This window comes from Homarus americanus, unplaced genomic scaffold (assembly GCF_018991925.1).
Source record: "Homarus americanus isolate GMGI-L3 unplaced genomic scaffold, GMGI_Hamer_2.0 scaffold39155, whole genome shotgun sequence".
Lineage (NCBI taxonomy): Eukaryota > Metazoa > Arthropoda > Malacostraca > Decapoda > Nephropidae > Homarus > Homarus americanus.
The window spans coordinates 14,740,474-14,757,646 of NW_024737042.1; the positions used below are offsets into that span (position 1 = coordinate 14,740,474).

General features: G+C 42.1%; 1 protein-coding gene across 2 annotated transcripts in view; it reads right to left on the reverse strand.

Annotated features, from left to right (window-relative positions):
• Positions 1 to 3,326: 3,326 nt before the first annotated feature.
• LOC121872742 (major facilitator superfamily domain-containing protein 6-like) overlaps positions 3,327 to 17,173 on the reverse strand; it is a 37,113-nt gene continuing 23,266 nt past the window's right edge. For both annotated transcript variants that reach the window (XM_042375785.1, XM_042375784.1), the window contains 9 exons: positions 14,594 to 14,695; positions 9,538 to 9,792; positions 9,074 to 9,206; positions 7,932 to 8,017; positions 7,364 to 7,532; positions 6,877 to 7,021; positions 5,710 to 5,861; positions 5,318 to 5,470; positions 3,327 to 3,613 (listed from right to left, as the gene is read on the reverse strand). In XM_042375785.1, the coding sequence (XP_042231719.1) occupies positions 3,507 to 3,613; positions 5,318 to 5,470; positions 5,710 to 5,861; positions 6,877 to 7,021; positions 7,364 to 7,532; positions 7,932 to 8,017; positions 9,074 to 9,206; positions 9,538 to 9,792; positions 14,594 to 14,695 (1,302 nt within the window). In that variant the 3' untranslated portion in view covers positions 3,327 to 3,506. The remainder of the gene's footprint in view (positions 3,614 to 5,317; positions 5,471 to 5,709; positions 5,862 to 6,876; positions 7,022 to 7,363; positions 7,533 to 7,931; positions 8,018 to 9,073; positions 9,207 to 9,537; positions 9,793 to 14,593; positions 14,696 to 17,173) is intronic.

Sequence of the window (17,173 nt, forward strand, 5' to 3'; positions counted from 1 at the left end):
AAATGTCAGGGATAAAACTTCATCTACTAGTCGTGTTTCCTTCACTACCCCTAACCAAATAATATTCCTTTTATGTATCAATATTTATCATTTCACCAAATATCAGCTTACTAGATGTTTGGTTAGTTGGTCTGTTCTTTGTTACTTTGACTCATTGTCCAGTGTTAGTACAGGAGGGAACTGGACCCATGGAAGACCTGCCGTGTTTGATAGTGAGAGCCCTAGGGTCCAGTGTAGTGTGTGAATGACTGAGGGAGTGAAATGTTATTAACTTTATGAATGTGTATTGTGTAATTTTGGGGTAATAGATTGTCGAAAATTTTTAATTTTTAATGTTTATTAATTTTTGTCATTTGATCTTATTTCTTGTAATACTTTGCGTAGTTTAACCCGATATGAGGTCCTATAATAATTTACACTAAATTATATATGTACAGTATTTCATAATACTTTACATATGAGGTTAGTTAAGCATATTAATTAAAGATTTGTTTACCTTAGTATAAAACTAGTATACAGTATACATATTAATAAATCAAAAGTTCAAGTTCAAGTTGTTGGGGATTACTGGCCTCTTCGCCGTTAGGCTATTTCGGCCGAAGCTGATTGGTTGGACTTCTTTTTTCTCTTGTTTCTTTTTTTACTTTTCACTTTCCATTCTTCTTCTTGATCTTCGTCTTCTTCTTTTTGGTCTTCTTCTTTCTGGTCTTCTGTTAGGATATTCTCGTACACATCAATAATCGATGTCAAAGATAGTGTAATGTTATCGGGTTCGTGGTTGTTCTTGTCTTGGTTGTTTTTATCTTGGTTGTTCTTGTCTTGGTTGTTCTTGTCTTGGTTGTTCTTTTCTTGATTCTTCACTACAAGGAGGGCCTCCTTGTAGGTCAATTTCTCTTTAGCCCGCAGCCTGGCCACCCTGCACTCCCCCCTCCACTTGGGACACTCCCGGTCGGAGGAGGAGTGAGGGCCACCACAAGCCGCGCACTTCTTCGCGGCCGCCTGGCAGTCAGCGTCAGTGTGGCCGGGTGTCCCGCAGCTTGAACACACCTCCCGAGCACGACACTTTCGCGCCAGATGGCCATACTTCTGGCATTTGTAGCAGCGAGTGGGTCTTTGCTGGTATGGTTTTACTGGGATTTTCTCCCAACCCAGTAAAACGGAGCTAGGAAGTTGTTTTGGGAAGCCAACAAGGGCAGCGTTGTTGGTCAGCTTCCGAACAATTGAGAGCTGATCTCCAATCAGCTCAGCAAGTTCATGTTTTTCCAGATACTCGATTTCTGTGTGGGAAATGACTCCCAAAACCAAGTTGTCTTGAAGGCAGGCTTCAAAAATGACGTCGACTCCATTGAGTTTCGTAAGGGGTGGCAATTTGTGGCCCTGTCCCCATTCCTCGAAGGTGATGATAAGGGTACCGCCTTTACTGCGGACGACCCCTGTCACCCCCGTGATTCCGAGGTGGTCAAAAAATTTTCTCATGACAAGAAGATTGAGTTTCTTGCGCGAAGGGTACTCGACCGGAATCAGTCTAACAACCTTCGCCTGGTCTAAGGTGAACATGGTCACGTGGTACCTCGGGAGGAAGGAGCGTGGAGCCGGGAGAACCTACCTCGCCGAGGTTCAGTTCTCAAGTATCAAAATTATAATATAAGAATATGTAGGTCACGAGGCTACACCAAGAGAGAGTAATTTGTTACAGTACAATGAATATTTTATAGTTATAATGATCCACCAATCTTACAATTTATCGGTCGAAAACTTTGTTTACCATGGATTGTAAATTATACCTTAATTGTATATACAGTGTGGAGTTTCGTGATGTTGTCTCACACTCAGGATGGGTTGGAGAAAGGAAACTCACAATGCGCTCTCTGTATACATATTGTATTGGATGTACAGTGCAGCATGGTGCTGGGAAGTGGCAGCATGGTTACAAGCGTGGAGTAGAGAGTGCTGTTGTGCTCAGAGGAGGTGTTGCTTGTTGCGCGGCTGTAGGTAGAAGAAGGGGGCAGTTCACGGTGAGGTGAGGTCTTATATAGCGGGGTAGGCGTGGCTTGATAGTTCACCTCAGCTTTGTTAGGAGGCGCTAGAGGCCGACCTTAGGCCACGAGGCGTTGGCTAGGGAATTCGAAAAGTGGTCGGCTAGTCAGCGACAAACGGCAGTTGTAGTTGTAGGGGAAATTTCCACTACAACAGTACAGTGTTGTTTGTATGCCGTACCAATACTGTTTGTGTAAAGTTGCAGACAAAATTCACTGGACACTTGTCAGTACTGTACTATATCTGGCATGTAAGTACTTGAGAATCATAAGAGGGGGGATTGGAATTTTAACGTATTTGCTAATTTTTCTTTGTGTTCAAGATTTTTTTCTTCGTTTTGTGGTTCTGACATATTATGTATGACAAGAAGTAAAAGCTGCTAGATTTTTTTTTTTTACAGGTATTAGCCCACCCGGACACAGGTCACCGACCCACATCAGGGACCGGGGGGCGCAAACGTAATAACAATAATAATAATAATAATAATAATAATAATAATAATAATATTTCAGATAAGTAAAATTTATAATAAAAAATACAAAAATAAAAATAAAATAATAATGATAACAATAATAATAATGAAAACACTGCAATAATAATAATAATAATAATAATAATAATAATAATAATAATAATAATAAGGAACCATAAAGAAATTAAAAAAAAAGATCATTAGTGAGAAACGATATATGTATGTTGTGTTGTCACGAGCAAGAGAAACAATTGAGATCCCGCAATTGTGTGTAAATGAGGCAGAAAGTCAGATCAGCAACCTGGGACTTGGTCACAATTTTTACAATGCCATATGGCAGCAGGCTCTACCATTAGACAACACATTATGCTTCCAATATCTTCCCAGGCGGTAGTACTGTAGTGGATTTCTCCCCTACAAACGCTGTTTGTCGCTGAGTAGCCGACCCCGCGAATTCCCCAGTGTATGCCTCGTGGTCTAAGTCAACCAGCGCCGCCTTACATGACGGAGGTCAACTACTAAGCCACGCCTACCTCCGCTATTTAAGACCTGACCTCGTGGTGACCTCTCCCTCTTCTTCTAGCTACAGCCGCAGCAAGTAACACCACCTCCTCCGCCGCTGCCTGGCGGCCCTCGCTCCCGCATCCTCACCAACCAGCTCTCTCTACATCACGCTTGTAGCCACGCTGCCACTTCCCAGCACCAAGCTGCATTGTCCATCCAATACAACATGTATACAGAGGGCACATTGTGAGTTTCCTTTCTCCATTCCATCCTGAGTGTGAACCCAAACATAACGTACCCCACAGTACCTCCCTGTTTGGTAGCTGCCTACTACCTGTTGCCAAGTGTTCAGGGAATTTAGTCTGCAACTGTACAGTACATGCTGAAGCAATGACTTTTAAGACTTTTAAGAACATGATGCATACAAATGTGATTGAGTGAAGGGTGTGAGAGTACAGTATTTGTAGGAAGTCGTTGGTGGTAGAGAAGAACCTCAGTGGGTGATAGCAGCCATTTCGTAGGTGCTGCCTAGTGTAGAGCTCTTTTCCAACATGGACTTCTTCTCTTCCACTTGCTCTTCAGGAAGTTCCTCCTCTTCCTCTGTTAGGGAATTGATTTTGGTTAGTATAAAGCTGATCCACATGCACCTACTACTGCGGTATTGTTGGTACTTATGCGTCTGCTACTATTGTTATTGTTACTTTTGGCATTTCTGTTACTTCTCTTATTGCTGCTTGTGCCAACACTGCACTGTGTCCAGCACTAATAACCTCAAATGAGACATGCTCTCTTCAATTATAATACCACTTGCAGGAAACAGTAGGGGTTTCATATTTAAATTTTATTTATTTTTTCCTGATGGTACAAGCCCTGCTCCCTTGCATCTCATTTGCTCAGACATCATGTTTGATTAATATTAATACAGTGGTCCCTCGGTTAAAGAACACAATTCGTTCCACAGAGTCGTTCGTTAACCGAATCTATTATTTCAATGGGATATTGGGTAATTGGTTCCAACTCACAGAAAAAGTATACATACTAAGTACAGTATACCAGTAATAGAATTAACAAAACATTAAATATAAACTAAATACAGTACTGTACTGTACAATAATAAATAAAAACATTAGAATACTGTATTTTAACTTACTTTGAGGTGTGTATGTCGTATTCCCGGCAGCTTTGTTTACATATCAAACAGCTGAATGGAGAGGCAGTTGATGATGACATGCCATATTCTTTACAGAGTGCATTGGTTCTAATGCCTTCTTCGTGTTTCATAATAATTTCTGCACTGTATATTATTAATATGTTAACTAAATTTCAGAATGACCAATCATTTTAATGTAAAAATGCAAAAATATTCAAGAGACCAACAAACTGAATGTTCATTCCACTGTAAACAAAGTTAAACTGTGAAGAGTTGTTGGGTGATCCAATAAGCTGATTGGTGCACAAAAACTGTTCCCTGTACTGTATATATTATCCATATGTTAACTACATTTCAGAATGACCAATAATTTTAATATAAAAAATGCAGAAATATTCAAGAGACCAACTTTCTTGATATACAGTACTCCACTGGAAACGAATGTAAACAGAACTGATTGCTGTATTGGCGGACTGGCTGATCAGCTGATGCGCACAACAACACTTGTTTGTCGTAAGGAATTCGTTAATAGAAGTTTTGTTGGTTAATCGAAGGGAAAATCCTTATGGGAGCTAATTTGTTAATAGAACCGTTCGTTAACCAAGGTACCACTGTATACTGTATCACAAATAAATCCAATTATAGCTGTTACGGATACCCAGTTCTGGCTCACTTTAATGTATGTAAAGATATAACTGCTTGCAAACATTAGTTTTCAAGATGTAAGTGGGGGAACAACGTTTGAAATAAAGGATATTTCCTGCTGAATAGCCAATTTGGGAGAGGAGAGTGGCTCTTCCACCAAATGCACTACCTCCCTGTAATGTTTGTCATAAATGACACCTTTATGGGAATATGCGATGTTTACACTTGATTTTACTCTATAAAATGGTCATTATTATCTGTTTGGTGTCATTTTGTCTTGATATACATAATACTGTATAGTAATTTGTAAAGGAAGAAAAAGTGCAGGAGTGGTGAATGTGAATTTGTTTGTGATTTTGCGGTAATTCTTCATTTAAAACTTTTTTCATCTTATATCTTGATAGTTAATGTTTTCAAGCAGTTATATCTTTACATACATTAAAGTGAGCCAGAACTGGATATTCTTAACAGGAGTGAAAAAAATAATAATTATGAAATGCATCCTGTACCTCTGGCTGCCAACTTGTCCTTGAGGTAGAAGTGGTGGGCTATATAGTAGAGGATCCCACAGCTCAGGGACATGTAACCAAAGATTCTAAAAGCAGAGGTGGTGCCGTAGGTGCTGATGAGGACCCCACCCAGCAAAGACCCTGCCCCGCGACCTGCAGCAGGCGATGGAGACATTATATTTCATTTAATTAAATTTAAAAACAGTAGATTAAGCCCAGAGACAAACAATGGTATGCCTGGTATATTCAGGTGCAGGCAAAGGTAATTATAAAGATTAATGTAGTTACAAAAACGGATATACTGTAGTACTGGTATATACATTTACAAAGACTGGTGGTGATACTGTACAGAACACAATAAGACCACACAAAACAATAATTATTATCCTCACCGAGGGAGTAGTGCACTGAGCCAGCAAGGCCAGTCATGGTAGCAAGGAGGCCCCTAGGTGCGAGGATGGGGCAGTAGGAGAGTGCTGCCAACCACATAAGTTGAGACGTGAACACTTCAAGGATTTCAAAGGGGAAGGCCAACCATGGGTCACTGATGGCGAGGATACTTATTATAGTCTACATAAATGGTAATTCCTATAGTTGGCTTGCAGAATTAAAGGTAATTATCACAGCTGCCATACATAATAAAAAGAAATAGAAAAGGCTTATGAATCTTAAGGGGGCTGTGTAAAGGTATCGTCATGACCCTGACCCCCCCCCCAAAAAAAAAAAAATAATGCAATGCATTAATTCACTTGTGTGCTATAGGGTAAATATTGATCCATACAGTCCGAGTGGGCATTTATACCCTTCATCGTTTGTGATCATTTGCACCAGTAGAAGTGTCAATATTAATGGTTCTAGTAACAAATATGCCTAAACTTTCACATTCCTTATCTTTACAATACATGATAAATATTGATAATCTGTGAGTTTTGCTTGTTATGGACGAGTTTGGTGCAACAACTGGCAATACGAGCTCACTTAAGAGGTACAGTATGTGTCGATCCTTACAGTTTTGGTACCAAAAGTATTTAAAATTTACAAGAGCCAGTAACCCAAGATTTTATTATTCCTGTCATCAGCAGAATGGTGGATGTCGTACTCAAGTGCTTATCTTTTTACAAATAAGACACCAGTTTTATTTGACTAATTGCTAGAGCTGCTTGAAGAACATTTTTTTTGTTAGTTCTAACAAACTTATAGTTGCTACCTTTTAGTTATGCCTCAAATCTAAGAAAATCATAAGGTGTGACTTACTGGTGATTTTGAACAAAGATAAAGTGAAAGTTGGTACAGTTTTTTATGCTTGGTGATCAGTGAGTGGCTGTGTGGATATAACACTGGCTATTAGGCCTTTTGTACACAAGAAGGATTTGTCCAGTACTGCCTTTGACCAGCTTCACTTTCCTAATTGGAAAGTTAGGGTACTCATTCACAGAGGGGTGGACTGGGCGTGCTTCAAGCACGAGCCTGCGACTCTTTAGATAGAAGAGGAGCATGTATCTACTCGGCTGCCACGTACCTTACTTTTGACAGCAATTTCATCAACCAGCGATACGTACTTTATGAAGGAGTATCCGAAATGCCTGACAGAGTAGGTGAGGAAAGAGATGGTGAAGACGACAGGACGGCTGAGCTTATCCACCACCCTGTCCAGAATGATCATCAGCGGGGCGCCCACTATATTCCCCACTGTCAACGTCAAACCTGTTCACAAGGACAGGGTTCAACCTTAAAACTTAGTGGTTAAGCATTATGACTCCTTCTCTGTGGCCAGACTTCTGTGTTAGGGTCGTCTGGCTAAACCTAATATGTACTCTATTCCGTTTGTAGCCAGTCTGCTTACTAGTTACTGCAGTACCTGTATGTGTTGCTGCTCCTGTTAAGAATGACGTATTAAGACTTAATATTTTGGTCTGTAACAGTTTCATACTTTAAGACTACTATTTGTAAAACCTAAACCGTCATCCTATTGACCAGGTCAATTACAAAAAAAAAATCCATTATAAAAAAAAGAAGTCTACCTAGGAGACAAATAAAACTACCCACCTAAAAGATAAGTAGGTGCACCGAGCTCCTTAAGGTAGACGAAGAGGAAGCTTTCGATGAAGCCCCAGTTAGAACCCTGAAGGAGAATCATCACCAGGAATACATTTATCTCCATCCGGGTCATCAACTTGGCCAGGTGCCGCATCACGTTATCCCCTGCCATATCCACCTGCACATACACACACATGCTTACATTAGGATTCAGGAACATTAATGCAGGTGCCTGGTGCAGACTTAACAGGAGTATTATTAACTGTACCGTGCCGTAGCGGGAGTAGCATAAGCAGTACTTTACCTGTAGTTGCAAGTAGCCATTCATAACTTGCTCAGTTCGTCAGTAGCATAACATGTCCATCTATACACCCTAACATCGACAACGTCATAAATACCACGTAAGACAACACATGACTGAAGATGAGACCTGGAGAGCTTATTTCACAAACCTGATATTCATATTACTAATAATCCATTCAAGTGTCATGGATCACTATATGATGACATGTGAGGTTAAACAAACATAAGTTTAAATTTTATTCATAATATTCCTGTGGTCACTTTTATCACTAACCGTAAAGTGTAGTCTGGAGACGAGTGGGAGCTGAAGAAGGACAAATACTAAGCCCAGGTAGAGTGACGAAGAGTAATCTGGCACAGCTGTTGGTAGTTCAAGGGACAGAGGTCAATTACAGCCTGCTGACATCAGGTCAGTGTACTTTAGAAAAGTTAATCTGGTAAAGGCGATTATAACCGCCTTTACCAGATGTATATGTTCAACTTTACATTAAAGATAATTATCTTTAATGTAAAGTTGAACATATACTCTTTGTATGTGTGTGTCGTTTTGGTTGTGTGTTTCAGAGGTTGTTGACAACCCTCGCCATCCTTTTCTAGCTCTTCCTTTGCCACTGCATCACAATTTTCTGATAATACTTTAACTCAGATCATCACACTCCAGGTCACCATACAATACCACCACACCTTAGCCTTTTTAAAACCGAGGGCTGATAAAAAATATTTGTAGAGAGATGGATCTTGTGGCTAATCACCATAATCCTGTATGGTGGGTGACCTTAATATTCTGACGGATAAGCAGCACGTCTCGAAAGTTATTCTGTATTGGGTGCCTCCCTCGTCCCGTATCCCCTAGAAAAAATGCGCAAAGGTTTATAATTTCTGCACGCCGTCTTATATAGGTTTTTGAATTAATTTATTGACATTGAAGTGTGTGTGGCACCTGAGTGAATATAATTTTTCCTTGTCTTAAGGGTCTCTGGTTCTTGCCCTTGGCTTCCCAAATTTACCAAGCTGTGAATGGAATCCTAATATGGGTGTTGGGGATTGAAGAGGCAAAGCGCTGTTTTGGCCACACTGTTTGCTTGTGTAGTGAGGGCTTAGTGTGCTGTACTGGCCTTGCCCTTAACGGGCCTTTCGGACAAAGGGACCCGCTTTCACAAATATTAAACTTCTAATAAGGATGTGGATGGAGGTTAATGTGAGTGAAATCAATGTCTATCCTTTATTTGTACGTGTATAAGAGGATGCGACTTAATGCTGCACAATGGTTCTTGATTGGTGTTTATGTACAATTATAACTTTGAAGTGAGAGTACTTGTATGAGTACAGTACTCTTACTTCTGAATAACAAGATGCAATAAAACGATTAGTAAAAAATGAATGCTTGTAATGTATCTAGTGGAGCAGAAGACTAACCTGAGTTAGTGCTGAATTTGTCAACGAGGAATCCCGCCAACAAGGGTCCCACAGAGAACCCCAAAAGGGTGTAAAGACGTTGGATGCCTAGCTGACCTCCGTGTTGTTTCAGGAGTGCCAGGGTCGTTGCATCCTTTTAATCAAAATCACTTCATTTAATAAACACGTCCACTTTCATGAGCGAAATATATATTATCTCATCCCCATCATTTGTGAACCATGGACCCTGCCACAATCACTACGGCACAAATTCTTAGTTTTTCGGCATAAGTTAAACAGGGTTATCAAAGACCATTTAGTGAATGAGGTCTAAGTTGGTTAAAATACACTGCAATGATAAAAAAATATTTCACAAACATTTAACGCTATTCTTATATTATATATATAGTACTGATAACAATAATACAATGTAATATTGTTATAGGGAAATGAAGTGATGAAATGTAACGAAAAGTTCAACTTACACACATGGTGAAAGCAGACGACATGAAGAAGGTGCCAACCATTCGTATGCCAAAGTACAACCAGAAGGTTTTATAACTGTTTGTAGGGTCGTCAGGATGATTACAGGGCGGCGCTCCATTCACCTGGCACTCCAAAGAGCACTGTGAAGGGCAGGCGAGGCCCTGGAACACTTTGTCCTCGTACATTAGGTCATACCAGGTGTGGCTACAGGTGTCCTCCTCAAGCCATGATACCACTGTTCCGTTCGTAAGGATCTGTTCATCAAGGAAACTTATCATAGTCATGTCTTTTTTATTTTGTGAGAGGAGGGGGTGACCGACAGGCGTCAAAACGTTGGGACTTGAAATGACTGAAGAATCACGGAGAAAACAGTCAACAGTAGATAGAAAAAAGCAGAAGGCATGACCAATCAGCCAAACAACATAAGATATAGCAAACTTGACGTTACAAGCCCGCGATTTTCCATGAAGCAGGCCCATATAAATCCTTGTCGACTCCCTTAGATTTACTCTGCTCTCCTCCTTCCTTCAACAGACTGTGTGCAGAACTCTCGACTTTTCTAGTACTGTACAAGTCTCTGTCTCACATCTAGTTGATCTTTGTGGATTTTAACTTTACCATCTAAGTGCCCTTTGCCATCCGCCAATGCATCCTACATAGGCTAACTGAAATGCCTGTTGGGATCAACGAGCGCCTCATGACGCTCCGAGTCCCATCGAATCACTCACCTCATGCCCTTTTCATCAGTGCATACGCCCCAACACAGGATGCAAAGGATGGCATCAAGGAGGCCTTTCACACCGACCTTGACAGAGTGCTAACCTCTATCCCCAGAGAAGATAAGGTTGTGCTTCTAGGTGACTTCAATGCCAGAGTTGGTAGAGATGCTGACATATGGCAGGGAATCATAGGGAGAAATGGACAAGGCAAGTGTAATCCCAACGGCCGACTCCTCCTTAGCAAGTGTGCTGCACACAACCTCACTATGACCAATACCTTGTTTAGGCAGACCGACAAGTTCAAGGGTTCGTGACAACACCCACGATCCAAACACTGGCATCTCATTGACTACATCATTGTCAGAGAAAGAGATCGTCAAGATGTCTTCATCACCCGAGCCATGCTTGGCTCAGTCCACTGCGACACTGATCATCGGTTCGTCAGAGCCAAGCTCTCACTTCATGTCGCCCCAAAACGGCTAAGGCAACAAGCCTCTAGAAGAGGTATTAACATTAAGCGTCTGGAGGATCCAGCGGTAACACATGCTTTCAGAGAGCAACTCGAACGTGGGCTGATAAACAACCCGACAACAAACAACCCAAATCCCAGTGCCGAATGGGGTATTCTCGACACTGTCATGACGAAAACCTGCAGAGGGACCCTTAGCCAGATCGAAAGAATACACCAGGACTGGTTTGTTGAAAATGACCCGGAAATCAACATACTCATCGATGAAAACATGCTGCTTTAACTGACTGGCAAAGTAACCCTCAGTGTCGGTTCAAAGCTGATAACTTCCTCAAGAAGAAAGCGGCGGCCCAGTGTGAACTTTGCAATCTAAAGAACGACTGGTTGAAATATAAAGCATGTGAAACACAAAAACTTGCAGATCAACACAAGATGCACGAATTTTTCAATTCCACTAAACCATTTTATGGGCCAATCACTCATGGCTCCACGCATCCGACGGCAACTCCCCAATTAAAGACAAAGAAGGTATCTTTCAGCGCTGGAAAGAGCACTACCATTCGCTGCTCAACCGAGACACCGATATGGATGTCCTGACTACCCAGCAGGACCCTCAGCATTCAGAGCTGACCCACCTCAGCTATCCTCCACCCTGGATGAGATAGCTACTGCCATCAAACAGATGGAAAATAACAAAGCCTCAGGGCCAGATGGAATCCCAGCCGAGGTATATAAAGCAGGAGGACCTCTGCTTACCAGCCGTCTCCACTCTCTCCTGGATAATATATGGAAAAAGGAGGAAATCCCCCAAGCTCTTAAAGACACTTCCATTGTCAATATTTATAAGAACAAGGAAGACCGGTCAGACTGTGGCAACTACCGTGGGATCTCGCTGCTGTCCATAGCTGGCAAAATTATCGCCCGAGTCCTCCTAAACAGACTTCTTCCTGAGGCGGAAAACGTCCTCCCAGAATCTCAATATGGCTTTCGACCATCACGTGACACCAATGACATGATCTATGCTGCCCACGAGATACAGGAAAAGTGCAGAGAATAGCGTCGAAGCCTGTTCCTGGACTTCAGTGGCCTAACCAAGGCCTTCGACTCGATTAACAGGGAAGCCCTCTGTCGGATCCTCAGCCGGTTTGGCTGCCTACCAAAACTCATTGCCATTGTGAGGCATCTCCACAATGACTTGAACGGCAGGTCTTGTGCAATGGCACCCAGTCTGAGTTCTTCTCCATCCAAACGGGCATAAAACAAGGCTGTATACTGGCACCAAATCTCTTTTCCATTTTCTTGGCTGCCTTCCTTTCTCGTGCCAGTGCCAATTTAGCCGGCAGGGTGGGCATCCAGTACCGGGTGAAGGGTCTTTTTAACATAAAACGACTTCAGGTAGGGACAAAGGTGTCGGCAGCTTCCATTGCTGAACTTCAGTATGCAGACGACCTCACCCTTGTCGCTTACACTGAACGAGACCTACAGGAGATCCTGAACAGCTACGCAGATGAGTATGAACACTTCGGCCTTGAGGTGAATGTATGTAAGACTCAGATTCTCTTTCAGCCTGCCTATGGCTTAGCCACACCTCCACCATGCATCCAGCTTAACGGTACTACCCTCTCTAATGTTACCCACTTTCGGTATATCGGCTCCCACCTGACCACCACCGCGGACACCGATGAAGAGATTCAGCATCGGATCAGATGTTCATCTCATGCCTTTGGCAGACTCCAAAACCGTATTTTCAGCTGTACTGAGCTGAAATTATCTACAAAGTTACAAGTATATCGAGCAGTGGCCCTCCCCACCCTGCTATATGGCAGGGAGACATGGGTCACATACAGGAGGCACCTCAAGGCACTTGAAAACTTTCACCAACGTAGACTACGTTCCATCCTCCAAGTTCGCTGGGAAGACAAGAGAACAAATGACAGTATTCTCGCTGACACCAACTGTAGGAGAATCGAGGCTACCATTATCCATGAACAACTACGTTGGACCGGCCATGTTACCCGCATGGACGACAGTTGATTGCCAAAGCCGCTAATTTACAGTCACCTAACGAATAGTAAACGTAACACTGTCGGGTTACTGAAAAGGTATAAGGATACTCTTAAGATAAATCTGAAAAAGTGCCAAATGGACCATTGGACCCCCCCCTCACATGGAAGACGATTACTCCTCTCCGTAACGATTGGAGGAGCACCACACGAGAAGGTCTCAATACTTTCGAGTTAGCCAGACTGCATACTGAGGCAGACAAGCGCCAACGCTGGAATGACGCTGCTTCCGCCCCTCCCCCATTAGATGGAGCCCTCCACACGTGCACCATCTGTGAATGACCCTGCCTGTCCCGTATCGGCCTCTTTAGTCACCTCAGAGCTCACTGACGTAGGTGACATCCCTAATAACTCATATCATTGTATCATAGCTGGATTATCGTCATACTAGATACCGAGTGACAGCAAAGTAGTAGTAGTAGTAGTACTATCACCGAGACTGGGAGGAGTGGGATTGACCAATCCAGAGGAGAATGCTGCCACCGAGCATCAAAACTCAGTAAAGCTCACGGCAGCCCTCACAGACCACATAGTAACTCAGAACACAACAGAGGAGGTGGATACCAGTGAACTAAACAAGATTCGAAGGTCCATTACGACAGAACGACAGTGCGGCCAAAGTGATAAGTTGCAGCAACTGTTGCTGCAAGTACCAGAGAATTTGATAAAAAAAAGTAGCTATAGAGCAGGAGGTGGGCGCCTCGAACTGGTTAACTACGTTACCGGTAAGGGCAAATGGTTTCAGTCTCAATAAACAAGAATTTACAGATGCCAATGCTCTAAGGTACTGTAGGCCGGTAGAAGGTTTGCCCTCCCAATACGTGTGTGGCTCTTCCTATGACGTCGATCACGCCATGATGTGCAAGAAAGGGGGCTTCATATGCATGAGGCATGACGAAGTAAGGGATCTCACAGCAAATATGTTGAAGGAAATCTGCCGTGATGTCAGGGTAGAACCGACCCTCCTTCCATTGGAAGGTGAGATTTTCCAGCATAGGACTTCAAACACATCCAACGAAGCCCGTGTTGATGTCAGTGCTCGAGGATTCTGGACGCCGGGACAGCGAGCCTCCTTCGACATCAGGATTTTTTATTCCATGGCCGCATGTCACCGTAACTTAGCTCTCGATGCTGCACACAGGAGGAGCGAGAACGACAAGATAAGGGCATACGGGGAGAGAATTCAGAACATTGATCAAGGCAGCTTCACTCCTCTAGTGTTCACAACCTCTGGTGGGATGGGACCAAGTGTAAGATGCTTCTACGCCAGACTCACGGAGGTGATATCCGAACAGAAGCAGCAGCCCAGAAGTTATGTTACAGCCTGGATGAGATGTTGACTCGCTACTCTCCTTGGAGTGCGACATATAAGGGCAGGCATATTTAAAACTGGTGCAGAATGTGTAAGTCACCAGTCATAGTCAATCAACTAACTCAACACAGCTAGGATAGCTACTTATGTATTAGGATATTTAATATTAAGGTAATCAAATGATGGCGAAGGTATGGCTATTGGGGGAGGCTGGAGGCCATTTAAAAAAAAAGAAAAAAGAAAAAAGTTGTAGTAGTAGTAGTAGTAGTATGTGTGTGTGTGTGTGTGTGTGTGTGTGTGTGTGTGTGTGTGTGTGTGTGTGTGTGTGTGTGTGAATAACAGTGTTGATGAATTTAGTTTGGGTGAAAAATGTTGTCGTAGTGTTTCTGTTTTACAATGTTGTTTAACAGCTGAGGCAATGGGGTGAGGTGTTCTGGCAGAGAGTATAGTGTTCTTATAAGAGTCATCCTTACAGGTGTACGTGTGGTGTACCTGGTCGGTGAGGTTGAGGGCGATGCAGTGACTCTGATCATCAACACCCAGGCAGATTCGAGGGTCCTCCTCTGGTGGGGTCTCGCACTGGTACTTGCAGTTCTGCAGTAAGTCATGAAAGACAATGTGATTATCATCAGCAGGCGAAAAGTACTGTACAATATTATGAAAGTAATGACATTAATCGTCCAGATTTAAACCGACTAAAACTACCCTATGACGTTTATGTGTGGTTAGGTTTCACTGGCTTGTATTGGCTGAGAAATAAATGATTTAGAGGCCTTGTTTACAGTTTTACAACACTGTACGTCTTAATTACCATTTGTAGCACAATTCACACAAATCTGGTATTTATTCTACATTCCGGCTAAGGGGACTTTTATTATGATTAGTACCAATGGAGGAGTTAATAAATTATTTTGAAACTCTTAGAGTAATGTCATGATCCCGTTTCGCCGCTTCCCAGGTTCCACCGCTGGCTACCAGCGGCCAGGTCGTATATACAGAAGCAGTAGATATATCACATATGTATTCGAATGACCAATAGCTGTCCCGCCAGTCTTCGGTAATTTCCTGACGATCAATATCAGTATACAGAATTACAGACAAAACAACAGGCAAGTAGATTTCCACCAGGTCACAGAGACACTCTTGTGAACTGTAGTCTTCTTTAATAATCAGTAAATCTTCACAAACCATTCACAGGCTATGTCTTCACAACTAGATTTCTCACTTCGATTATATATACAGTCAGCACACTACCAGTGTACAATTCCTTAGACTTTTCACTTTATATCGCTCACAGCAATTCCACAATGCTTGAACACCAATTATCTTCAGCTGTCACTAGGCTTGTACTTCACACTGAGCAGAAAAGGGCGACCACTTCTCCAAGGCAGCTTGGTGGTGCTTTTCAGACGCCTTGAGCATTGTAGCACCTTCTAGCTCTAGAATGATATGGGACTTACAATGTGTAAGTAATAATAACAAAAACTGATGGAATACATTCTAGAAAATCCTTGCATTAGTAATACATCAATATATATATATATATATATATATATATATATATATATATATATATATATATATATATATATATATATATATATATATATATATATATATATATATATATATATACACACAAATTATTATACATTTTCCATGCATACAAGGCATCATTTTTATAATCATTTTATTTATATATTCATGTCTACATGACTACCATTCTGGTGAAAACACTCTTTGTGTGCCTCCTGCTGAAAGAAACACGTTCAAGCACAACTGGAGTTATGCTTGTAATGGCTTTGGTGATGGGTGGCAGGAATAGGTTTGTTTTATCTTTGCCATTTGAGATGGTAGTCATGCAGAGGCCATAAAATGGTTTCTATGAAATTGTAGAACACCCTGTATATTTTAGTCCATATAACACGCGGACTGACATATCAGCCACCTCACCAGCAGGACTCGAACCCTCGACCTGGGTGGGACTATAAGCTACGACCAACCCTATACATAATATATCTTTTTTTTTTACGGGAATTAGCCAACCCGGGCACAGGTCAAACGACCCACAACGAGCCTGGGGGGCGAAAAAAAAAGAACGGAAAGAAATTGAAAATATAGAAAAAAAGGTTATACTGTATTAATCTACACCACGAAGATGCCGGAAAACCAGCTTTTTAAAGTGAGACAGATTGTAAGAGCATGGAAACACAGAAGAAGGCAGAGCATTCCACAGTTTGGCTGTGTGAGGAAAGAAGGAGGTACTATAACGGGTTATTCTCGTGTGACCGACATCCACAGAGAAATGGTGGGCACCGCGGGCAAGACGTGTGTTACGAACCCACGGCCTTGCCGGCGGTACACAGGATGCCAAATCCACTGAACATTGCCCGTTAAAGTACCTGTAAAAGAGAGAGAGTGAAGCAACATTGTGGCGAAGAGAAAGGGAAGAGAGATTATCGACTAAAGGAGGAGAGTTAATAAGACGAAATGCCTTTGATTCCACCCTATCTAATAGTTGGACAGAAGAGCCACCCCAGATATGAGAGCAGTACTCCAAGTTAGGACGAATGAATCCCTTATATACTTGGAGCAACTGCTCAGGAGTGAAGTAGCTGCGGCATCTGTACAGCATTCCCAACTTTCGGGAGGCAGCTTTAGTTATACTAAGGGTGTGTGATTTCCAGGACATATTGGAGGAAATGGTGAGGCCTAACAAATTTATTTCAGAATTTGGGGGGATGATAGCGTCCTGAAATGTAATTGGTGGAAGATCGTCTACTTTACAAAGTGAAATTGGTAAATATTGAGTTTTGTTACTATTGAACTTAACCAAGTTTGTATCTCCCCATTCAGAGATGCTGCACAGATCCGCGTTGATAGAAGTAATGATATCAGTTCTAGAAACAGATCTAGTTTGAGAGTTAGGAGGAAGGGGAAAATGTGAGGAAGAGTGAAGAGTAGAATCATCGGCGTAAGAATGGATAGAATTCGTTGTAGTGTGAAGTAAATCATTGATAAAAAGAAGAAAGAGAGTTGGTGAAAGAACAGAACCCTGGGGACGCCACTATT